Consider the following 27,384-nt stretch of genomic DNA (forward strand, 5'->3'; position numbering starts at 1 on the left):
ACATTCATATATATTTTAATTTGACTTGTAACTTATCCGTGTACAAATTTTTATTACAACGAAATAAGTTTGGATGCCGAATGATCGGTTTATGGCCTTACCAAACGCATCCGAAGCCACAGAAAATTTAAAAAAGGGATAAAAATATTTTTCCCGATAAAAGTATTACGTCGCGGTATTTTAACTTTTCTATTTGGCTCGCTTTGAGGCTCTTTTTCCTTGGAAGGGAAAGGCAAAAGCACATAATTCGTGCTCAAGGAGCTTTTACAGATGAATTCTTTAGAACGAGGTATATTTCATCCTTTGCTTGCCATTCCACAAGTAGGTCTCGAGATTTGCTCGTGGAATAGTTGAAAACTTGGCAAGAGCTCCCAAGAAAAGTAGAAGATCTGAAGTCGTTTCAAATTTATTTTCAATCGTATCCAGTATTTATAGTCTTGTTTCTTTCGTAACTTCAACTTGAATAGTGAATGGTTACATTTAAAGACCTAACGGTAACCAGCCAAAGATCAATTTATGAATGTGTGAGAGAGTATCTATAAAATAGGAAAACTATACGAGGGTGCATTTGGGCTTTTGTATTCCAGACATTCTAAAAGTCATTAAAATATTCATTGAGAAATGCTCGAATACTCGAATTAAAGGATATACCACTTTATGCACATGATTAGCAATCTAAGTTAACTATGGGAAAATCATAAAGTCGATGTGAAAGTAATATCTAATATTCATTTAATCTAAAGGGCCTAGTGCGAAATGACGTCACTGGAGGTTCAGAGAAAAAATTGTTTCACAGATAAATCCTGAAACCATATCATGCATTTATGTACTAACAACTGACGTAATTGCAAAATGATACAAATGAAACATGTAAAGGGCACAAAAGCAAAGACCTAAAGAATATGAAAATATCAAAATAAAATTAACACATTTTGATCAATCAAATAATAAAATAATTTTAAGTTATATCTTCTCATAATAAAGAGTCGTATACATGGTAGATCATAAATAAACTGAAGTGGTTTCGCACACCATGTTTGACAGATGACCTAAAAATCAGGGTAGGAGAAAGAAAATTGCTCCGCCGATGGGTTCGCAAAAATACTCAGGAAGGCTACAGTGTAAAAATACTCCATCGTTATGGTCAGCGCGAAGGGAAATCAATGAAACAGACACGATATAAACGGATTCGCCGGATTTCCCCTTAAATCAATAAACATGTCTAAAATTTCGACGCTCTTTTGGACGTGCGAGGGTCACTAGGATATTAATACCATTTCTGCAACACCTCATTCTTCCGAGCAGTTCATGCCAGCTACTAAATTAATCCTACACATAAGGCGAAGGTTTAAATTCTCTCTCTCTCTGGATTTCACTTCTTCCTAGGTGGTGCTAACATTGTTACGAACAACGAAAATGGAGTTCTTACGGAGGCTTATGCGTAAATAACGATAATAATTTATTTTTAGATGTTCCTTCTTCATTTACATACTTCACATATTACACATGATAATAAAAAAATCATCGTAAATATGAAATCGGTAACCTTGCCAGAGGACGAGGACAAATAGTGCCTACGACGCCGAGCAGGCTGAGGCCGCGAATATCACGCGAACAATAGCATCGTCTTCTTACACGTTCAAATAACTCGGTTTGAAAGAGAAGCACAAAATAAAGGCCAGTGCTCTTGGTCCATGCCTTTTGAATCTATTTTCATCGCTGTGCACCACGAAACCTCGTTATTATGAGGGGTTCGCTGATATTTTCGTCAGAACGTTTAACAAAAACTTAATTTCAGCCAAAAGAAATTGTCCACTTGCCTAGGATATCTCTTAAGGTCTAGGGAGGGGATAGAATCCCTGGTTCAAAGGATAAATCGCTCACCAAACGCATTAAAGGAACTAGAGCGAAGTAAGTTCCTTTTATAACCTCCAATACAGGATGGGGAACAATTTTGTCATAGCTCACGATTTCGAATACTTTGCCAGCATCTGCGCTTATCCAGAACATCCGGAAACAGGGAAAACTCGCGACCAATCGGAGCGCTTGGCTCAAAGTTTCAGTAGTTTAAAAATGGTGCATTTTCGGCCTGAGCATCATCAGTAATTTGGTTCCTACTGGCATCAGCTATCCAGGATTAAAATTTCGTGACACAATTTTTCGCCACCATGAATAGAGCAACGAGTCGATTGAGAAGTTCAGTTATACGTACTCAGCGTACCAAATAATGTTCCCTAGCCACTGGAAGCAATCCAAAGTATTTTTGAAATATATAAACCAATCCAACCGATATGCCGCCTTGCGTATACGTAGAGGCGTAGGTAGTGGGAGGTGGGTTCCGAACTCCAAGAAGTAATGATGTGAATGAGTAAATTAATAAGTAGCCTGGGAGTTAATATTAACTTTATATCGAGGCTGATCATCCTTTGAAGGCCTAGTTACACGGTACATTAACACGTACAAGTTAATGTACGATTGCGTGAATGATTTTGGTGGACCAGAACGGAACGAGAACGAATGCACGAACCAAATTAGAACGGGTTCTGTTTTCTGTGCATGCATTCGCACAAGTTGGGTGGTTACACAGTGCATTTTGGCGTTCATTCTCGCGTTCATACATTTGGACATTAACCCGTAAGTGTTAATGTATCGCGTAAGTAGGCCTTCTGCGATAGGTTTGAGATTGAGCGACACAAAAAATACTATTCGCACATGCTTTGAAATTTTTACGCCCATGAAAGACGACGCCAAACAAGAATTGAAAGCTATAAAAGGGTACGGAAAGCGGAGAGTGCAATCCTGACATTTTAATATATTTTTTCTACCATCTGAGCCGACCCAAGCGCCATATCCATGCAACACACGTGATTTGAAACACCGAAATTCATTAAGTTATACCTTCTTAAGTAATCTGCCGACGGGTATAGGTTTTACTTAGAAGATTATATCAGTTTTATGCTGACAGGGGATGTATATGATGGTATTAATGAGAATTTTTGTTTATATATAAAAAAAGTACCACATTAAAAAACTACATAAAAATATAATTTTAACATTAAATTTCCAGAAATTTTAGTGCGGAAAACCTCTTTGTGGCCGTCAGTCTATGAGGCAGGTACAGCTATCAGACGATATTTTAAATTTTTAATGAAAATAAATACACTGTTGATGGAAACCACCTCCTCCAATGGAGCACAAGGAAACTTTTTCAAGAGGAAAGAAAATTTTCTGCGCATCAAGCTATGCGGAGAGAGAGGAAACTTTAAATAACAGAATTGATGAGCGGGGGCGAGAAGGAGGAAGTAACGCAACGTGTTTGGCATAAACAAGGAAAGCGGACGAAGGCACTCCTTGTTGCGTAGGAACGGAGGAGGAAATGACAAAAGAGACGAGAATAGATGAAATTGCCTCTGAACATCATTCGTGGGCCTTGGAAGAGCCAAAACGACCACTTCCTGCACTCCAAATAATATGAACGGTGGAGGTGGGTGCCGGTTCGATGAGTTCCCAAAATTGCGCCGCGGACAACGATTGATGAACATCTGCGAAAACATATTTTGGTGAGCAGAAGGAGAGGAGACCGAGCCACCACAATAGGACTGATTGATGAGACAAACTTAACTGCTGAACAAATATAGATAACTTAATATTGCCATATTTTGCGGAAGAAAACGTTCCTTAAAATAAACATTAAAACGCAAAGGCAACCTGAGATTAATTCACGGTAATAATGAAGCTAAACTTATACATCATGGCAAACATTTTCTACCGATAATAAAATGAAACGACGGCTTGCATCCAACGACTATTCTTACAGTTATTTGGATCAAAATTTGAGACAAAATTTGGTACGATAAAATTTTACAATTGTGGCGACTTCAAAACTTGTTATCTATGTAAATAGCCGATTAATGAAAATAGTTTCTATCGCTCCCTAGGAAAATTTCCGATTAAATCTCCACTACACGGCAATTATAATGAAAAGGAATCAATTACAAAATAAAACGTAAAACGAAAATGCTAAAGAAAGTAAAGAAATTTTGTAGTGAATGTCATTAAGCAAGCGAGTGATATCGAAAATGTGCAACTCTAACGGCATTTCATGAGATATTTGAGAAATTTACCCACGACATATCTAAAACTCCGTGGGTCCTTGGTCAAAAATCTATTTTTCATCGCCTAGAGATCTTTCCAACAATAGGGAACCTTTCAACTGAAGTTAGTTAATCCTACGGAGAAACGAAGCCTCTTCACACTTGATAACAGCCAGAATGTTCCGTTCGGTTTAAAACTACAAATTTTTGACTTTTTAAAACTTTTCCAAGCGCTCTTGCTTCAACTCTCATTTCCATTTTATGCAACTATATAATTCGAGGTGGTTAACCTCGAAAACGTACGCCCAGAACAATAGTAACTAGCCACGAGAAAAATATCCAAAACTTTCAACCAATTTCATTGCACTATTAAACTGAGGCAATAATTTCCTCAATATTTATTTCCGACGAAAGTTTCCGAATCGAAGTGAAGTCTATTCTTTTTAAACGTATGGTTAACAAATCTTTTAATAACATACGATTATATATATTACCGTCACACATAAAAATATGATTATACATACGTGTGATACGTGTGAAATAAATCATTAAAAATAATTTCAAATTAAAAAAGGCAACAAGAGAAAAATAAGTATATTTTTAACTGCCAAATTCGGAAATTCCTATTATTATAGGTTGTGAGTACTGCCATACTTGCGAGGCATCCTAATGTATATATCCCTAAACGGATACAGCATTGTTCTCCAGCCGCCTTTTTCAATTTAGCTGACCCCTAAAACCCACATTCGATACGCTATATGCCATAATAAGACCCATCTAATATTTTTTTTTTTTATTTCCGCCATTTTGAATCTGGCCCCTTTTAAGAATTCAAATGGGTTTATGCTGCTAGTAAATAGAAAAGTCGGATAAAGCGTGTCGAATTATTCTAAAAACAGTTGCTGCCAGAATTTCGTTGAAATCGTCCAATCATTGAAATGTCTTCATCAGTTTTGTCAGCGGCAAGAGTTTCCAGTCGAGTGCATATCCTCTATAAACTTATTTCCGGAAAAGATAGGGTAAGACAAAATGATAGCATAAATGTGACGAATGGGCTTTACAAAAGGGAATGGTTTGCGTCTGGCAAGCATAAATTTCTCGCTCGCTCTTCAAACCACGATTCCTCCCCCTTAACATCACAGAAAAATCAACTTCACGTGCTAGCAACACCACTTGGATGAGAAAGCAATGAAAAACAACACTTTTTCTCGATTACGAATCCGTCCTCACCACGCTACTTTGGTGATCCAGCCAGAGTGACGCGATCTGAATGATATTGTCGCGCCGTGAAAAGCAAGCACGAAAAATATAACCGTCCCGGAATTATTTATAGAATACCTTGTTGACATTCCCCACCCCGCCAAACGGTTCCAAGGGTGGAGGATGTGGACTGGTGGGCACGGGCCCAAAGCCAGCTGCCCCGCGGCCAGGATTTATATTCGCGAACCGCGGGGCCCTACCACAACGTCCTAACCAGCACAGAGACGCCAGATGCCCAGAGCAGCGGGAGGGGATGACGCGAGGGAGGGTGGAAAGTAAAAAGAGGTAAATACCTTGTCAGAAAGAGTCCATGCAGACTACCACCATTTCCCTTTCATAGGTACACGCGCAGTTAAAGTGTTCAGTTTAATCTAAATCTGAATTTATCGAGGTAAGTTTTTGATCAGGTTCCTTTCACAAGTACTTGCAGAAGAATTATAGCTGATGATAAATATTTCGAAAGTTCAAGAAGCAACGATACGATTATGGAGAGCGCATTGCAGAAATCATGAAGACTTTCCTTATTATCTTCCCATAAAAGAAAGGTATCATGCAGTATCTGCAAAAAGTGGCCCTTTAACTTCGCATGAAAATTGTACACTGTTTAATTTATGAATATAACGTTACATAGGTTAAAGTAGTATACAACATACGAAAGCAGGCTGCATATTTTCTTAATTTCCAAGCGCTGGTGAAAAAAGTCGGAATCGGATGATGAAAGAACACAAAAGGTAATTTCCACACTTTTTAATTCCAAAACTCAACAATTGACTATGGTTCAGCACATTGCATCATTTTCAAGGGTTTTTCCCTTCCCTTGAAAACAACACAATGTGTTGAAACCATGGTCGGTTGTTGAGTTTTGGAAGTAAAAAGATTGGAAATTACCATTTGTGTTCTTTCATCATGGATATATCGAACTTCCACCAAATCAAGCCAGAAAGGATTTTATACCCTCGGAATCGAAATAAAAAATCATATGATTTACAATAAATATACATGTGGTAAATGCAGAATTGTAAGGAGTTGCAATGCAAATTAGAGAACCGATTAATGCTACTACTTATACAGCATTCGCCTTCCCACCGAGGAATTTTAACCACTTAAAGGAAATGGAGAAGCATGCGAGGGGATAGATGGTAGGGGAAAGAGGTTAGACGGGGTTGATATACGCCATGTTTCTTAAACAATACAAATTAAAAACGCGTAAAAGATAATAAAGCAGTGAAAAATTTAAAATCAAAGAAATTGGAAGATAAGTCAGGCTGCGTAGCAGTGATAGTCGTCATGTCATCATGGTTTTATGATTTACAGAGTGAAAAATAATTCGGTAAAAACGTTATTCACAGATAAATGGCCAAGTGGAATACCAGGTCATAACAGCGCTGTCAAGTTAAAACATGCTATAGAGTGCTGACGCTCCTAAGATTTAATGAACCGATAAAATCGCATAAATATCCTCCACAATAAACAAACACATCATTAGAGCACTAACAAGCAAAGCAGTTGTGTAAATACAGCAAAATTCCGCGAATTTTCAATTAGTAAATTTTCATTTGACGTACAATCCAAAAGAGAGATACCATCCCATTAATCCCATCATTCAGACTCTGAAGACTTAATCACTCTCCGATTCAACTAAATAGAAAAGTTAAAAAAAGCCGTCTTAATATTTTTGTCGATTAAAATAATTTTCTATATTTTAATTTTCTGTGGCCAAATACAAACTACGCTAGTAACATTGATTTTCCATTGAACAGAAAATAATAATTGCCCACCAAATTTTAACAGCAAGTTTTAGATATTTTATGCATAACCGAAAAAAAACTCATTTGCATCAATACTATTAATTAAAAACTCATCCTCTCTTTCATTTACGCCAACTTCATTTAAAATGCTTTTCACATGCATCAGTTGCCTACCATTTAACTCGCGGAAAGCAATTTCTGCACTAATTTCCACAACAATGAATGGTAGCTACGTCAATCAAATAGAAACTAGCAAACGTCATTAATATGAATCCCTAGGTAATACTAAAAAAAATATAATGCTTACAATTCATATACCCAAGATCTTTTTAGTCTCCAAGTCGTTGACTATTCCTCGGGCTTCTTTTTGGAATAGGAAGTCGTACATATTCCTCAAGCTGCCCTTATTTCGTGACCTCCCTTGGCAATACTAGCCGTAGATAATCACATTTCGAAAACCGAGCCAAGTCATTAATATCAGAAGGCTAAACAGAAATGAAGAATAATTAGGATAATTCGCTGAGAAACCTTTTCAAACCCTAACAAAAAACATGCCATTATACTCAAACGATAGAAATGGAGAACGAGCATAAATAATAAAAACAGTGAAAAACCTAAAATCAAAAATTTGGCAAATTACATGCAAGAAGATAAGGAAACCGAGTTAACAAGAGGAAAATAATGTCACTTCGAGGCTGATCATTGATCGCCAACAGTTTTAAGACGAACTGACTATAAGCAAGGAGAGAGAGAGAGAAAAACATAAAATTTCCTTTACGCTCACAAAATTCTCCTCTCCCACCCGCGTCGAGTCTATGAATACTGTTTGGAATAACAAGATTCAATAAAAAAAGGATGCGATATTGACAAATAAGCAATATTGTTAGCCTCAATATTTCACAACAAAACAAAATCAAACTTAAACCCACTTAGAGATGCATAAACTGGATAAATGGCTTCCTAAACCAATGAAATAACTAATAATCGTAAAAATAAATAGTTTAGATTCCTTAAATTAGTGTTTCTCCCTTCTTTCCTTCGCCTTTTACAGGTGGATTAAGCATCTTCAAGTTTGTAACTCATAGCAAGGAGACTGAAAACCAGAGGCTAAAATTACTATTCTGCACACATGTCACATGATGATAACGGGAATGTTGCAGCATAAAAAATGACTTTGGGTAATTAAATATCTGAGAGTTCATTTTCTTTTCAATATCTCCGTGACGGAGGAGAGAAAGAGCGAGAGTGGGGCACCGATAATGACAAGGAAACTCGATGCGGGGGAGCATGGACAGATCGTGAAAATGGACGAACGAACCTAATTTCATTAGCACTCGGGTTGTACACGCGAGTAGACTTCCAAGAAGAAGAAGGAACGTGGAAAGGATAAGATGACGAGGAGATGGAGGGGGTCGGCGGGAGTGAGACGGGAGGGGGGAAGGGGGTACGTAGCGAATTAAGCGCGGAGAGGGGGGAGGGTTGAGCAGGCAGATGCTCCTACTTCAAAGGACCACACTACCTCCGCGGAAAGCGCATAGCTCGAAAAGTAAAAGCAAGGATTGGTCCCCTAAATGATAACTGCACTAATCAAACTAAGCAAAAAAAGATTAATGGTACAGAAAATACAAACTTGCATTACGAGTTTTTTCCCAAAACTCCTTTAGCACTAACAATTAGCGAAAAAACTAGTGACAAGCTTTCGTGTGTTCCTTAAAATGTAGTTATATTCACGAATATAGTAAGGCAAATTATTTTTGAACAAAGATTAAGCACCAGGATTTGAAGCTAGGAGTACTTGATAATAGCTCACTTTTTTAGTTCATAAACCGAAAGCATTAAAAAAAAGGAAATAAAAACAATTTTTCAATGCTACCGCGAGATTTCAACTGTAAATGAGCAAAGCCACGTAATAACAGTGCAGATCCATCCTTTCTTTATTAGAATATTCTGAAAAATGAACTGCAACGACGATCAACTTTACAGTAACAGTAGGGAAATTATGATGGTCTGCAGATACTCTTTGCAGTGAGGTATTGTACCCCATTATAAATGAGTGAGAGAAGGAGGTAGTGTATACTAGATAGGGAATGTTTTGGAAAGAGGCAAGCGAGGGGTAGGGGAGAAGGGTCTGAATTACTAATGGCCACGCATGCCAGGGGTGGGGGTGGCGCTTGCTTTAGGGTGGGGTGGATTGGATTGGTGGAGTAGAAGAAAGAGGAAATTTGCTTGAGTGAGGACGGGTGGGCGTACGGAATGGCTAGCGAGGACTCTCGGCTAAATAAATAACGACTACACACTCACAGGCAGGTGAGATACGGACCAAGCGAAGAAGATGGGCTACGCAATATTTATTATACGTGAGAATATATCACTGCATTTCGCATATTTTTTTCTCGAAAAAAAAGAACCAGGATTAAAAGACGAGAGGTTTTCCCTCAGGAAAGGTAGTGATAGCCATATTAAATTGTAAGGTGACACGCACCTTTTCATTGGCTGCGACCCCCACGTTTCCTACTCTAGCACAAAATTAACGTCTTCGGAGCACTTAACAGGATTCCAACCACCCATGAATGACATTACGTGACGAAACCGGGTCGGTATTTTGTAAATAAAATTGTGTGGAAATTTACCATTTTATTTTATCCTCATGGATATAAAACATTTCCACCAGATATCGCCGGACACTGTGAATTACACCCATGAAGAGAAACGTGTGCGACAATGCCAACAATAGTGGTGTAAGGATATGTGTGGGTTTGTTGTTTCGCTTATCCCAGCCGCTAGCACGTGATTTCCTCGACTGTTTAGTCTAATTAAACGGACACGCTATGGAAAAGACGAGACGCAGCTGCGGTTCCGATGACGCTAATTCGAGGTTTTTCTTCGTACACTCCAGCCCCAATCCATAATTTCCATGGAGAGAAACAGGCGGCACAATAAAAGGCAACTTTATTCAACCACAATTGTATAATTAACTAGCTGATCCATCCTTTCTCATAGCATATTATGAAATATCAACTACAAAAACGACCAACGTTAGGCTAAGAAAAGGGAAATTATGATGGCCTGCAGTTACTCTTTCCAGTGAGGTAGAGTACTCCATTATACGACGTACCTCCATTTAAAAAATCGTAGTTGGTTAATCGGGCCGTGAACACAGAATTAGTAGGATAAATTTGTTAAGTTCACAAAATTTGATATGATGAGATTTTATCGAACTAAAGAAACAAATTGTAATACTCTTACTATGATAAAGTAAAGGGCACTACACGTATGGTTTCACGCAGGCATAAAGTAGGAAATCGAAATAATAAATGGCCGACTAATTGAAATAAGAGCGTAAAATAATGCTCCAGGGGATACTAAGAAGTCACTGAAATTCCGGAACACATATCCCAATACAGATTGGATGGGAGTTTTAATTTGATAGCAATATAATACAAAAAGTAAGAATACACATATATTTAAATGAATTATTAACCGCTAATTTCTCACTAAAATAATAAGTTTATCATTTTCCAGGGGTAAGAGATTAACGTGACTTTTTAAACATAATTTCCATTGAAGGCAACATTGTTCTGGAAAAAGCAAGTGATTGAAGCCCTTGCGCACAAAATGAAAATGTATGTAACTTCTTCATTTTTGTCACATGCAAGAGCATACGGATGAAAATTTTATTCCGAAGATCAACTCTCCTCTACTACAAAAAACACTCATGTGAAATAGTAACATTCATTTAATAATAACCTTCATCCAAGGATTGACCTAAAACAACGAATGTAACTCAAATTGATATCAATGTTTTGCAGGAATGGACAAAAATTATGGGGGGAAATTATAATTTGAATACACGTCGCTCCACACTTTTACCAACATTCACGACAATCAAAGGTTTCAGAAAAAGAACGAAAGAAAAAAAATTAAAGAAAACTGATTAAAGAACACATTGAGTCAAGAATTCCGTGTGATAACATGACTGAAATGGTGAAAGATGAAAGAGTAATATGGGAAAAAATTCCATGCTCAAGAAATGTAGCGCTCTGAGAAAGACTAGGAAAGCGAAGGAGTTTACGTTGATTTTTCAGAAAAACAGGGGCCAACAAACTACTAATTTCAACCGATAATGCACAATGAATCGCTTTCAAAATAAATCCACAATGGAAAAACACATTTATTCCGGAAAAATTGGTGGAAAAGCAGTGAGTGCCATGAAAACTCCAAAACATATAACAGTGTTTCATAGGGTTTCATAAAAATTACATATAAGTTAATTTATATACATTATTAAGTTAATACATTAAGTTTTAATTTAAAAAAATAAAGTTTGAAATGAGGGCATTCCATCCAATCAAGAGAGACAAATTCTGATGCTCTCACGGCGGCTAAATGACTAGCGTGCCACCATCAAATTCACAAAATTATAAATATATTAAACTAAAATCAACAACGGCCACTCTTTCCTTGAGTTAAAGGATGGTGAACGAGGCTTGAAGAACATCTGGAGTCACGCGTGAAACTACCGAGAGGTGTAAGATGCGAGAGAAAATCGGGCAAAAGCAATCCACGATCGAAGAGTGTAATGCCCGGAGAGCGACCAATAGGAAAGCGAAGGATAAAAATCGGAAGGATCCAATTGAAAGGACCTGCGGGAAGTGGAGAGGGATGGAAAGGGGGAAGAGAAGGAGTGAGGTTCGCATAACGGGAATCGAGGGCTAAAAACGAGGCTTGGGGGAAAGGGCACGTGGTGAAAAGAAAATTCAATTCGCCTCTTCGCAAGAAGGTCGGATCGGGAGAGGATATTTCGAAGAAAGCATCCGGAAGGAGAAAAATGGGGGTGGCGTTAAAAGGGGAAGGATAGCAGGGGACGAGATGAAGGTTGAGAGGGATACAAGGTGCGTGCTCGAACGAGGATCAAGTGACGGGTAATAGGAGGTCACATGAAGGATCACGAGAATGGGAAACGGGGAAAAAGGATAGTGGCGCGGAGATACACTGAAGACGATCTCGTAATGCAATCACAGAGATTCTTGCGGAAGGGAAAAGTTGATGGAGGAGGGCATAACATATTTTAACACGGCGAGGCTTCTTAAATTCATTCGCAGTATTCAGAGTGTCCAGCTGATCAAAGCAGGAATATCCATGCATAATTCCAAGTTTTCCAGGGAAAGTTCACAAAATTCCAGGATAATCTTACATGATTACTGCGATAGGTATGAATTTTTAAGCATCCAAAGTTACTTCAATACTTTTAAAATATATAATTTATATGTATAATTTTACGTTCCTAATTTAAAGGCTTACACTTATTAGTAATGGAAATTTTACACTTAATTAATGAATGTCTCACTCAGCACCTCAAGACATTCATCATAATTTAAAGTGTTATTGAGATATTTATAAATATATGTTTTCATAATGTTCAATTTAAAATGTAGCCAACGCAATGTAAAGTGTACATGTACAAAAAATAGGTCAGAAAATGGGTGCTGAACTAGAAAAATGTGAAATGGATTTGAAATAAAAGATTTTGAAATTACGAGTCGAAACAAAAATTCATGAATAATTCATGTATAATTGCAGGGAATAAAAATTCATGTATAATTCCTGATTATCCCGGTTTTCCGAACACCAAGTGGCAAGTGAACATTATTTCAGAGTCTTGGAGTGTAAGTCTTGAAAAATATTTTAAATGCAACTTTTCAACGCTACGGGATTCAGTACATTTGTGCACCTTAATCAGGACTTGGAATGAAAATGAGCCGATCATTTTAATTAATATACAGCAAAAAAGATTATATAAACGTTTAAAAAAATAATATATTTAAAAAAATTAACAATGCAGTTGTAAACTCATAAAAAAGTGGCAGATAGAAAAATGTATATTCCAATGACAGCCAAATCAGCTTTTGCTCTCATATCAATGTTGTTCGATGTAAATGATGTTCTTTTTTTGGAATGAGTATATCTTTCTTCTCCCGTAAAAAATCATTTTACCATAGAGTTAAATAGAGGCATATGAGGTCATAGTGAGAACAGAATGTAGAAATGTTTAAAACTTTCATTACCATCTCTGAATTTTGTAGTCGACACTGACAGAAATTGGCATGCCGCACGTGGAAGAAGGAGGTGGTGGTTTAATCAGCCACTGGGGGAGGTGTTGGAGGTGGGCTAGGAGGTGGGCTTGTAGGTGGGCTGGATGGTGGCGTGTGCTGAATTTCTCTCACACTCTCCGGAGAGGGTGGAAACAGGACTATTAACTCGTTTGATGAGCTGTTCGGAGACATACGTTGGGACGAATTTTTTTCATCATCGAGATCTAGGAGAATTTTAATTACATCATCCGGATCTTCGACATATACTACTTTTATCTCCTCGTCAACTACTTGCTTCTTGCAAAGGCTACCTGTAAATCACAAAAAAACGTCAGAATCTTGTAAACGTAACGCTGTCTCGACCCTCATAGTGTCCTTTTAACCTCTTTGAAGGCTTCCTGAGAGGATAAATACTCCAAAACAGCAGTAATATGTAAAATCAATGTATCTTTTAACATTCTTAAGAACATCATGGTGACAATCCACATTTATGTTATGATATTAATAAATGTATATAGGTATATGAAGCAAATGAGACGCTTATTTTTATTCATCTTAATTTTCTTTATCATTTCTCAGATTTCCTTCTTCTACGCTATCGCAGTCAACTTTGTCATTCAATGCATATGATCACACGTAATTTTCCTTTAGAATGTATTGACTCAAGTGAATAGATCAATCGAGAATAGAAATACTTCCGCCCGGTGCCGATTTGGTTTTCAACATTTTTAAAATGGTCACCATTAATGGAGTATCTTTTGGCAATTGCTAAAAGGTCCATTGTGATTCTTCAATTATTTCTTCGTTGTTATATCATAATCATCGGTATTATGGAATTAATACTTACAAAACGATCCCATTTTTAGCGCGGGAACCTTCGTGCTTCTGTTTTTCTTAAGCAGTTGTTTAATTATCGCATAAACCTTTGCGCTTCTATTGTTCTTCACAATTCTATTAATCGCAGAAACATTCAAACTTCTCGTCACATTCAGTAGCTTTTTCACAGTTTCGCTACCTTAGTGACGGCCGCCCAGAGTCATCATTGTTTACGCATTGTTGAAAGACCTCCGGATAGATCTAATTTCAAAGCTTTTTCAACAAAGCTATACAGAGCTATAATCTAGCTAGATAAAAGCTATACATTGCTAATAAATTAAGAAATTTTTTTATAATTTGTTTTTTATAATACTTGTGGTAGATATTTTATTTCTTTTCGAATTATATTTATGAGCCCCTACGACTCTTGGGTTTTGTGGAGCTCCTTTTTAAGTTATTATTTTACAAGATTTTCTAATTCCATTTTTTGCGATACATGCGTTCATAAAAAAAAACTATGATTCAAAGGCGAAAGTTACAATTTTTTCTTGATGTTGCATTTACTAATACAACAGAAAATCCCATTGTCAAGCAGTAATTCGCAGCATTATATTTTCTCATGAAAGAATTCGCGCGTCGCGGAAATATTGAGAGAACATTATTGGTCACCTGAGAGAAATTTTCATTCTTATAATATTAATGTAAGGATACGATAGGTTTCTTTAAGGCCTAAAAGTTTTCTTATCCTTTTACTTACACCTAATCTACTTTACGCCAATATTTTTTACCATCTCTTTATCATCTCTTTTCTCTAAATTGTTATTTATAGCTTGAGTAAACGACGCTAAGCGGAGGAAAGATTCGATGAATTATATTCGATTAATAAAAACGATTCCGTTATAATTCGGCTATATGCACCCCCGAACAGGCAGTAATGTGGCCAAGGCGGTTGCCCCTGTCACAGAATTTTTTCATTGCCAACATTTCTTTTCTTTATGAAAACGAGGACGAGAAGGAAAACGTTGTGCAATGTACGGTTACATTACGTTGGCATTAAAAAATTAAGTTTAAGTTTACGAAAATACCAACACTTGTAGTTAACGGGTTGACGTATCCTTAACGTGTAGGGCTGAATTAAAAGTTACTGAAAGGAACAGGGAGAAAGACGGTTCCAGTACTTAATAAAAAATTACTCTAAAAGACTTGAACTATAAGAACTATGGTGGAAGAGTTACTGAAGGAGAGAAGAAACACGAAGGTTTATGAGATAAATAAACAGTTAGTGAAAGAAAAGAAGGCCAGAGGGGCAAAAAGGAGACGAGAAAGTTACTTAAAGAGACTAGAAGTACGAATGACACAGCACTACATAAAAAGTAAAATAAGGAAACCAGAAGCACAATAGTTCCATCGCTAAGAATTTCATCCCTTTCTAAGTACTAATTCGAGAATAACGATGATTAGAGTCATATAATTATATAAATTACGATACAAAAACACAAAATTCCGTCATTACTCGGATTTGGGTCGCCACTATGATTTTCTAAGAATTTTAAATGACAGATTTCTTTCAAATATTCTGATTCAACTTTGATTGAAATATCCCTATGATAAAGCATTACGTCGCCTCATATTTAATTCCAATTATAACATCCGTTTCCCAAAGCACGAAGGTTTCAGTGTTTAATAAAATTATATTGAAAAAATAAGAGCGCGAAGGGTCGATCACTACATAAAAGGTTACTGAAGGAGAATAGAAACACTACGGTTCCTGCGATGGATAAAAAGTCACAGAGCGAGACGATGAGCACGGAGGTTCCAGCACTCCCCTGTATATTTCAAAAGTGAAAAGGAATATAGGTCCAAATCATTGGTATCAGTTCTTATGAACTCAATTGAAAACGTTTTAATGAAAAAACTGCTCCAACCAGATACCAACATAGCAATTACATTCACGGCGGATTTACCAAACATTTCTCAAAAATATTGCGCTGATTTCATTTTCTAGAAAGCCGTCACTAGCCATTTGGAGAAGAGGTTTTAGGTTGTGTAACATTTAATTAATTTTCTTTAATTGGAATTAAAAAAATAATAATTCAATTATATATTTAGCAAAAAATCTACTTTAAATAGGCTTAATTCTAAATGAGATCGTTTACTTTCATCTGAGATTGGCAGCATTTCCTCACTATTTGTCTACAAGCCTGTTTATCAATTCCGAAAATGTGAAATTCACAAACCAGAGGCTTTGAGAGGAGTGAGATTTACCCTCAAACATCATAAAAAAAAGCCTTCGTGTAGCAGCAACGAGAGCAATGTGGTCGAAAGTGAATATTTTGAGCCGCTGTAGCCCGCAGGTAAGCCATTGGAATCACAAATTAAACTGGGTCACCCACTTGACTGTGCGTCCTGATTCGACTAACTCTTTTTCTTAGTCTCTGAATCCAGGCCCGAACACACCAACCTAAAAAGTCCATTTAAAGTGATAGCGAAACAATGAACACGCATAATCACCGACAGAGGCATCAAATAAGACCCGCAGGTGAATTACGAATGAGCGCATTGACTGCTGAACACAAAGTGTTAATCTGCGTTCACAATAAATAAACTTAGCATTACCACGAGGCTGAAAACTTAAAAATAGAGTCTGATTTTTTAAAATAACTTTAAACGGCTTAACTTTACTGAGCATAGTCATAAGTAGAGAAAATCTCAAATATTTCTCATATTTAGTCTCTCTGCTACGTATAGTGATTTTTGGGATATGTATGGTATTTTTGGAATACAGAATATTTATAAGTCATACTACGCCTTGTTACGACAATATAAGTCATTGACAAAGAGGCTTAAGGATGCTGAGAGTCTGTTCCAGAACTCCAACAAGTAAGCAGAGATCTGAGGGGATTCTATCTATACCCCGTTCGTCTCCACCTTCCATTTGTAACCAACAGTAACACTGGGCTGAGGCACCGATTTGATCGGGGCATACCTCAATGCTCTGATCGTGATTCAGAGGTCATAGGTCAACTAAAGGCTTCTGAATAAGATCTCGTGAGTACTTGGGTCATATGATGGGTGGAACGCCCGAACACACTAAATAAATCTTAAAATCAGACACAATCGGTATCGATTAAGAAGTGACTGAAGAATGTTCATCGAATCTTTCCTCCACTTAGCGTCGTTCACTCAAACTATAAATAACAATTGAGAGAAAAGAGATGGTAAAAACTATTGTTGGCGAAAATAGCATATCTCTTAATTTCTAACGTGTGAATGAAGATCTTGCTGGCCTCAATGGCGCCGGGGTAAAGGCTTCGCCAACCAAATCTAAGGTCGCGGTTTCGAGTCCCACCCGGGTAGGTTAACCTTATCCAAAGCATGGGTTTTTGTGTACTTTAAACTGTTAAAAGTCACAAAAACGCCAATGTAAAGGCTAAATAACGCTGTTTTCTGTGGTGTAGGAATAAATATATAAATAAACAAGATTCTCCAATAGTCACCGTTCAGTTAAGTTTTCAGGTCGTCATGAGAAACCTGATAGAGAACGAGAAAACAGTTGCAATAGCAATAAGTAATAGTCACATTTTTTCGACGAGCCCAGCGAGAGATGTCGATAGCTTGGTTGGGATGCCACTTCCCAGACGAGAATATTGATGGTACTAAAATATCGGCATTATCTAGAGCAGGGGTTCCCAATCTTTTTTGTACCACGCCCCCCCCGCTACACATATCAGCTTTCCATTTTGCAATACCCTATTTCCACGGTGCCATACATACCAACTCCTACTTGTACAAGTACTTGTACTCGTACAAGTATGTGCCTACTTGATACGGTGAGTAGGTAGATTTTTTTGTTCACTGTTGAATGCGGTAACGCAGAATGGAAAGATTCAATAATTGTACGTGTGATGAAAATTAAAACAAGTATTACATGAAAAACGAATATAATTACCTGTAACTTTCTTTGATAAAGTTTACAACTTTATTGAAACTTTACAAAACAATTGTGAAAACTTAGAAAGACTGTATTTCAAAGATCGGAGGAAATTATTTTTGTAATTTTTTTATTTATTTCATTTGGGTGTCACGCCCCCCCAGTTTGGGAACCCCTGATCTAGAGGAACATCTCAATGGGCAAATGAGAATAATATAATAAAAAAGTACGCGTCTAAAAATAATAGTGGTTGGAATTCGCACTAAAAAAAGTTATTTCAGAGGCACTTCAATGAATCCGTACATAAAAATGAAGGTAAAGAAAAAACAGCGAGCATTCTTCTCCTGGCACCCCAGTTTTCTGTGCAAATCACTCTAAATGAACTTCCCCTCCTCTATTCTTGAGCGCAATCACTCTCTACTTGGCTACGCAACTCGAGGGAGAATGCAGACACAACAAAACGCGGTCAAACAAGAGCGGTCCATTGTGGATCGGAGATGCGAGGCAGGAGGAAATGTTGGTGGTGCCACTGCAAGCACCCAGTTTCACTCTGACTGCAGTCAAGGATCACACGATAACTTCACAAGTCACATTAGGAAGAATTTTAACGAAAGCCATTATATTTATGGTATGTGAAATCCTCTCATCTAATCAATTGGCGGAGGCTAATGTGCATTACGTTGCAATAAGCTATGCAGATGGTAAAAATATATAAGAAATTTGGAATTTGCATACTTGATGGGGAATTTTCATGACTTTTTCTTTTCATTCCGCCATTTTGATGAACCTAAAAATGCAAATTAACAAAATTATTCACTTGGATTCCAAAAACTACCGAAGATCAAAGTTAAGTGGATAGATGGGGGCTTCGCGAAAACAAATTTTGCAGAAAAGAGTGACAGATTTATGAGATCGTCATCGCTTTAACAGGGTTGCATATTATGCGACACATCGTCAGTATGCAAAGCAGTTACAAGTGAAATGATGTAATGAGCAAAAAGGATATTTTTCGGAACGCGAATTTGAATTTCAAAAACTTCACGGACGAATTTATATCCTACTCAATGACTAAAACAGCAAATATTATTGAGGAGCGATTTTAATTTTTTATTATACAAAATTTAAGCATTAAAAAAATTACATTCCGATAACTGAGCTGGAAAATACTATTTGATACGAAAAATGATAGGATGAGGATCATCCAAACACACTGAAAACCCCACGACTTCTCCGTGAAAAATGATGGCGTGATATAGGTCGCACCGTTCATTTGAAAGGGGAGAATAAACAGTGATTCGCGAGAGCGGTGCATGAAACGGGTGGTGCGGAGGCGCGGCCGGCCGTGAAGCGCGGAGCAGAGCGTCACTCGCAAATATAGACTACTGCGCCACAGGCGCTGCTCGCGAACGCCCGAGGCAAACATTACGCAAAACGCGGGCACCTCCTCACCCGCGCCCCCTTGATGTAATCACGCTTCCTTGCGCTGGATTACGCTATTTTTTCCGGTAATGCACTCTTATGACGAGTAACACATGGCAGCCGAAACACATGGCTGATTTAAAATTTCGCGGGTAGTATAGCCACGGACTCTGATGAGGAGAAATGCATACCTTAATCTTAATATCCTTCGTTTAATAAATCTAACTTGAAGGCAACTATGATATGTACTAGCTTAGATACAATCAGTAAACAAATCATGAAAAAAAGTATATCAAAATTCTCTGATGAGGTGAAATGCATACCTAAATCTTAATAACCTTCATTTAATGAATCTAATTTGATGGTAACTATGGTATGTATTAGCTTAGTTACAAACAGTAAACAAATTATTGCAGAAAAGGCATGGCAAAATTCTTCTCTCTTCTTTTTAATTTGTGTACGATTGAATTCTTTTTATTTTTAATTTTATTATTGCAAAAACAAATTTTTTTACAATCTTTCTTGCCTCCATGAATTAATTAATGGAATTATATTCATTCATAGCCCTGAAGAAGTTATAAAAAATACATCGAAACGTTGGCCAAACATTTTGCATATCATTATTAGACCTATTCTCCAGGACGCAAATCAACACTGAAAAATTAAGGTCAAGAGAAAGAAAAAAGAAATCGAAATTCATGGCAAAATGCGGTGCACTTTCCCAGCGTAAAACTATCCACTTAGGAGCTGTTAACATGCTAGAGCCAAATGAGTTCAAATCTACAAGACGGACCTCTGCCAAAAAGAGAACTCGCCAAGGGTGGTCCCGTAATGTAATCTCGAGTCTAAGCCAGTATGCTTCCTCAGCAGACACTACGTACTATATATCATTAGAAACTCAGGTCGCACCCAAATTTAAAATATAAATGAATATTTATGAACATAAGTAAAGTTAAAGTAAATTTTAAAAGCATTATTAAATTCTAAAAGTAGATTTTTACAGAAATCGTAAAATACACCTTTCCTTATTATGCCAACATATCAAGGATTGGATTTTGGAAATTTCTTTACAATTAATTACAATTTACTATATTAGAAGCGTTTAAATTAATCAATAAAATTTAAAATGAGCACTAGTTATACTTTTTTTTGGAAATTAATTATGATGACTACTCTTGTTGATACGGCCCTAATTTCAAAATTCGCCAATATCTCTAAACCAGGAAATATAATGACATGACTCATTCACTATATTGATTTGAAATAATCTGTACCCTAATAGATGTTAAAGTATAATATCATTGAGATACTACGTGGTAACAAAATAATTCGATTTGAACTAAAACAGAATGGTTAATAAGTATTAAATTCAACATTGAAAACTTTTCATTTTATAATGTTTTAGATTTAAACGTTTACATCACTCTGATAGGCAATGAACATTTTAAAAATGACCACAAGATACGAAACAGATTTAGAGGTGAATAATTTTGAACATTCACCTCCACAATCAGAACGAAAGGAAATACTACGGAATTATGCGTAATCTCTCAACGGACGGAGATAATTCATTGAACTCACTTAAATTATATCATTAAAATCTGAAATGATAAGAGAATATAAGGAAAAAAAAACTCTCCCATCGGCATAGCTGTAGCGACGACACGTCCGGCTCCGGTGAGTCGAGCTCCACTTAACACCCATATATCACACATGCACGTAAAGGCTAGCGTGACCGAGTCTCGCAACTGCAAGGCCGCAACGATCGCACGTATACCTGTCCAACAACAACGCCTTACCGATCACGGCTGCTGATTTTATCTTCTTTCACTTCGCCGAGCGGAGTCACAGCTAAGAACGTCGCCCACGCCCACCCATCCACCACCTACCGTTCAAAACAAACGCGAGCGCTGCATGGATAGAGGCGGTTGAAAATAGAGAACAAACATTTTTCCGCCGTGTACGCTGACGGCGAGAGCGAGAATTGTCACCAAATGAAAAGAATCCATAAAAAAAATATTTAGTCCACATTCTGACACGCACATACAGACATTTCGCGAGAACAATGGCAATAAAAACGAGTTCGTAAGACTCGATAAAAGAACACGGAGATTATATCAGAAAGGTATGTGCCTACGCGAAAAGAGAAAACATTTTTACGACTTCACCGTCAAAAGAAGGAAATTGGGGGGGTCGGCAAGGAATACAAATATAGAAACAGAAAAATCCACATTACTCCCATTGGGGTTCACCAGCTTTACGGATTCGGGTGAAAGTATTCTAGCACTCATTCATATCATATTCCATCGGAGCGATTCCATCGTCGACGTCATAAAATAAAACATTGGCTTCCGTGTTTCCAGAATCGGATTCGCGAAACCAACAATCGAGGCTTAAAGAGATTTGGGACAGATTACGCGCACACGACCGCTATCTCACAGGGGAGAGGGATGAAGGCCGTAACGAGTGAGTGCAGATGGGAATGGTTCAAAAGCCACTGAAATGTTTGGAAGATAGGGTCTTTAGGGATTTCTCCGGCTTGACCAGCAGTGTTTTTACTCAATTCTCTTACGGAGTACTTGAAACCTAGCCACTATTTACTTGTACCTCAAATTATACAAATTTTACAGATCTCTAAGAAGATACTCGGGCGAAATTTTCATAATTGAAAAACAATTTAACCTTGCCAACGTACATACCCTGAAAATTTAAAGGTAATTGCTTAAGTTTAAAACATGTTCTACGTCAGGAACAAAACCGATAGCAATGAGTCCTATGAGTAGGGCTCCTTTATTTTCGCGAATGAGAAATTTCTCCGTGTCATTCTATTTCCTCAAGAAATATTACGGTGTTAAAGTTCGTACAAAAGTGGAAAATGACGCCATCAAAGCCAGAAACTGCGTGAAAACTGTAGAAATGTGTTCGCATTCCAGAAAATCTACGAGGAAAATATTTTGGCCATACCCCCTACGAATATCCCCCCTACGAAAAGTGATCTGTCCTTAAATGACCCTCTCTTCCCCAAAAATATCTTCAGAGAACTATCTACAGAGGTAAAAAATAGGAGAATAAATAGATTTAAGAAAACTCACCTTTTCAAGCTGCCCGGCTGCTTCGTGCCGTTGAGAATGAGCTTGGGCTTCGGCTTGTGTTCACCGTGCGTCGTCGGGAAGGAGTCCGTGTCCGTGGAATTCAAACCCTTGTCCGGAGAGTTGATGAGGATAGACGTTTCGCTCGTTTTGGTCGAGTGGTGCACCATCGCCCCGCCGGCGGCACCCCCTGTGTTGGTGCTGTTGCTGTTCGTCTTGAGGTCGACCGTGGGTGGCTTGGTGGCGCGGCGGGCGTCGCTGGTGCAGTCGAGGAGGCGCCGGTGCTCGCCCTCGTCCAAATCGTCCTCCTCGTCCTCCTCCACGAGCACCTCGCCGCCCATCGCCTTCCTGCCCTCATCCTCCTCCTCCTCCGGCGACCTGTTCGACGCGGCCTTGTCGCCCGCCCCGCCCTCCACCGGAAGCATGTAAGACAGCATCCTGCGGGCAACCGGCGGCGCTGATCGGAATCGATGGTATGATTCGCGGGGCCGGTGGTTCGCCCGGGCGAAAATGGTTCCGCCGGTGTGGGACAGGCAGGGGGGATGAGTTTATTATTGTAGGGGTGCTTATGAGTCCGGAGGGGGGTGGGGGCGCCCTCTCCAAAGAGGGACTCCCCGGGTGGTTATGAGGCGCCAACCGGCTTAAGACGGCCGGACTACAAGAATCCCCCAGTGAAACGTATTGCTTTCGGTTTTTCCTGACGGCCCCATGCAACAGAGCAAATCTATCCGCACATGGGACCCAGGTTGGGGGATGTTGCCGGTAGGAGCTAAATAATACCAGTCACCCGCAGGGCTGGTTAAGGGCACGAGAACGGCGAAACTGACGCAGAACGCTAAGAAACACCCAAAGAGCGATACTGATCTTAGCTTTTCCTAAGTACACCACGCAACAAAACAATGGTTTTGGCACATGGGTCCATGAGGATTGAGGATGTGGCCGATTGGAGCAGATAAAATCCAAGAGAATAAGATTCGTCGCAGCACTCTGATGTAGGAGGATGAATGCAGTTTAGCAAGACGTGGGATGGGCGGGTGAGGGTTGGTTGGTACGATTTTGGAATGATGGGGAAATATGCAAGAGAGGAAGGGAGCGGGAGTTGGGTGACTTAAGGGTACAAACCGTTCGCGCTCCAACCGATGCGACCCGATGACCCAAATTGTAGAGGAGAGGGGGGGTTAGGAGAACGTCGAATGGGATTGTGGGAAAGGGTGCGAGGGGTGTGCAACTTCTCGAAAAAAGATCGATATATCCTCTTTTGTCACGAACGAGGGGCACTTTCAGTCCTCGGCGACGGTCTTGTTTGTGTTTTGGCGCGAGTGCATCCACGGCACACTGCTAATATTTTTAATTTTTTTCTCCCCCAATTCCCGGTTGCGCATCTGTCCTTCCCTTTCTTTCCGTTCACACTCAATACACACTAATTCACATGCACATCAACTCTCACACCAGGCACTCCGTCAACTCGCCCCGAAGTGCGCAAAAACTCCACACTCTAATCTTTACACTTTTTCCCCCGAAAACAAAGAACGTGAATGGAGAGCCGGGATAGGCGGGGAGAGCCGCTGAATCTCGACACAATGGATAAAGGGGGCAATGATGTTTGCCTTGTGAATACGAAACTACTTCCTACGGCTCGCTCTTGGGTGTTGGCGACGAAGTTCCTCGCGCGATCAATCTATCCTTTATTGTTTTTCTTCGCTGAAAGGACCCGGATCGTGGGAGGGGTCCGGAAGGAGGTAAGCCCGTCGAGCACGTCCTTTTGTCTCGCCGACGACAAAATTCGGCTAAACTTGGTCCCCTCTTTTTCACCAACTTCTATCGCAATAAGATTCACTGTTTACCCCCCACTCGACGCTTCTGTTGGTTTTGTTTTTGTTTTGGTCCTTCTCTTCGGGCAATCGTTAAAAAAAACTGTCTTTCCAGCCGACGAAAAGCCGGGTCGATTCCTCCACAGGGTGTGGATTTGGAGGAGGAGGAGGAGGCGTGGTACACAAATTCTACGTCGTTCAGCTTGAAGTAGAGACCCTCGCGCACGCGAGCGACTGGAGCGAACTCACCCAAGGGGGCGGCGGAAAATGGAAACTTTAAAAGCGGGGAGGAGGAACTTTGGACCAGCTGATTCCGTGGAGTGAGGCGCCGGGGATTTTTTTCGCGGGGGAGTTTGTTACGAAGTCAGGAGGGAGGGGCGCGTTGAGACGGCCGTGCTTTTCGGAATGAGGGACACGCAGAAGTGGGGAGAGGTGGATGAACAAAGCGGGGGAGGAGGGGGACGGCGAAGGTGCGAGACGCAAGACAAGGGGGGCGAGACACTTTTTGGGTAGGAAGCGGGGACGAATCTTTCGACACGGCGAGAAGGAAGCGTGGATCCTCTGTCGTAACTAAAAGGTCTTCAATGAAGGAGATATAGCGCCGGAGAGGTAGGGGAGGCCACTTGTCGGTATGGTGCAGCGAAGCAACACTCACTAGTTCCGAAGAAAAACAATCAAGTTTTTCTCGCTAAGGAAGTTCTAGGAGGTACTTGATTTATGAACTGTTTGCGGGAAAGGTTTCCGATGTTGTTTTTGTTTTTTCTCTTGAGAGCAACTCGATTAACCTCGCGTCTTCCTCGACGGAGGAAATCGCGTTCTCTGAGCACGTATCCACGAGACATGCAATCGATGTAAACAGTTGAAGGCGTTCTCTTTTTAACCCACGGAGAAAACACCGGCCGGCTTTCGGCCCACACTTTGCGATATATTTCACTAAAAGCCGCCCGGGCCCGCCGACCGACAGACAAAGGCTGAGCACTGGGGGGACACCGTCGCTATGACGACCCGGCTGTTTATTTCGGCGAACAAACAACAGAACCACCAACGAAACACTTATCCCCAACTCCCACACAGTCACGTGTACGGAAAGGTTGAGGGATACGTCTGCCACGGACACTTGAAGGATAATTCGCGCTTTTGTTGACGATACTGAGGGGACTCCCTTCCGGCGCCTGGATGCACTTCCAGGCGGAGGAGTCTCCCGCAGATCTCACCAACTCTCTTCCTCCGCTTTTGCCACCTGGCGCTCAAGACGGTTTGGCCCGACGGTGAACACAGGGGAAGCACCCGCGATACCAATGCCCGCGCTAACTACTCCCCGAGTCCTCCACCGCTCAGGCCCCACGGCTCAGTCATCTCTGCCCCTCCTCCTCCCGCCGCCCCTTCCAACCGCTCTCTCCCTCCGATACCGGCCTGTCGACGGCAGCGCCGCGCGGAGAGCTGCGGCGGCTGCGCGCGTCTCGCTTTCGCTCCTGCCCCCACGAAATGTTCTTCTCTTGATTTCGAGGATGGTGATGATGATGACAATATCCTCTCCTGTCCTGACCCTCAGAGTTTCGCCCGCTCCAATCTCTCGTTCTCTCGTTTAACTTGGGCCTGGAAATAAAAAGTAGGAAATATTTGTAGAAAACGTCATTGAAAGCCGAATTTTATCAAGTTTATTTGGGGTAAAATTCATTCATAAATACGTACGGCATAAAAAGAATATAATTAATATCGGGATTGAGAGTTGTGTCTGAACAGACTTTCTTCATGTAAACCATCGTTAAAAGGGTATAATAATATTAGTTGTACCATTACACATAGTCTAGTACATCTATCATTAAATATACCTGAAAATAAATTGATTTCAGCAGGTAAATCTTATGAAATTTGCGCGTATTCTAAAATGAAAGCGGAAATTTTGTCATTTGTCCATAAAATATCTTTCAACTTTCATTTTACAATGTTTGCCTTATATTAAATAGTGGTTTTCTTTAAATTCGCATTTTCATTCTTTCAAAGATATTGGTACAAGATCCTGGGAAAAAATATTTCCGCTAACTTTTAATAATTTCCTCTAATAACTTAAAAATAAATAATTGTTTCCGATTCACAAAACTGGGTCAAATTATCTTCTTGATCGAATTCTAGAATTACAACACAAAAAAACTACTAAAACCTGAAGAGAAGGTACACGTTTTCTCATTAGTATTTAATCCGCAAGAAATCCCATTAAGTCACTTTTTGAGCTGAGAATGGATAGGGTGAACTTCAAAGCTTGGAAAGACGGGAAACTGCAGTGGAAAATAAAACCTTTAAAGACTCTGAAAAGTAAGGAGAAAGGCACAGAGAGCACAAAAAGTTCCCAAACTTGAGAAAGTCTAAAATGAAATTCAAGATCGCCTTGCGGTTCGATGCAGTGAGAGGAAAATTAATTTTTGCGAGCTTCCCACCACATGGAATAAGGTCATGCATGCTGGGATTTTTTCATTTGTTCGCAAGATTTTACTCTGGTATGGTGAAAAATGTAGCGGATTTATTTTAAAGCCGCATAGCTTCTACTGTAATTTATTATTTCTTTGTCATAATTAACGAATATTCTTACAAGTACGTATCATGTGCATATAAAATTCCTGTTTATGTAAAGTAATTTAGATTTAAAAAAATATACATTTTGAAAAAAATATTTTTTTCCTCAAGTTTGACATCAGTTGGGTTTCTGAAAAGTGATGGTGGTATTATGCCTGCCGTTGATAATGAAAGAGGTACAATGTGTACCTTATTAATTTCCGGATACACTTAATTTCATTCGCTACATATATATGTTTTCTCCATATTCTCGTAATGGGTATCTTGAATATTGATTGTATTTGGAACAACTACTCATGTGGCTTCATTACAATGCTGATCAGAGTTAAATCCGTTCTATTGTGATGTATTTTATTGTCAGTGAGATTACCCTATCAAAGCGGAGTTAATATTTTTTACTTTTAAACTGTTTATGGTGCAAATTCATGGTAAGTTATGATAAATTTATGAATGGTAATTGTAAACTTCCATTTACAGACAATATGATGCTAACTTTTGATGAGTTGTTTCCGCTATTGGGTTATGTCGGCGATGGTAGTCGGTCTGCATCAAT

General features: G+C 39.2%; 1 protein-coding gene across 1 annotated transcript in view; it reads right to left on the reverse strand.

The window, feature by feature from the left end:
- LOC124159332 overlaps nucleotides 1-27,384 on the reverse strand; it is a 457,426-nt gene that overhangs the window by 252,808 nt on the left and 177,234 nt on the right. The window contains exon 3 of the mRNA XM_046535083.1: nucleotides 22,453-25,856. Coding sequence (XP_046391039.1) covers nucleotides 22,453-22,886 — 434 coding nt within the window. The 5' untranslated portion in view covers nucleotides 22,887-25,856. The remainder of the gene's footprint in view (nucleotides 1-22,452; nucleotides 25,857-27,384) is intronic.

This window comes from Ischnura elegans, chromosome 1 (assembly GCF_921293095.1).
Source record: "Ischnura elegans chromosome 1, ioIscEleg1.1, whole genome shotgun sequence".
NCBI classification, from domain to species: domain Eukaryota; kingdom Metazoa; phylum Arthropoda; class Insecta; order Odonata; family Coenagrionidae; genus Ischnura; species Ischnura elegans.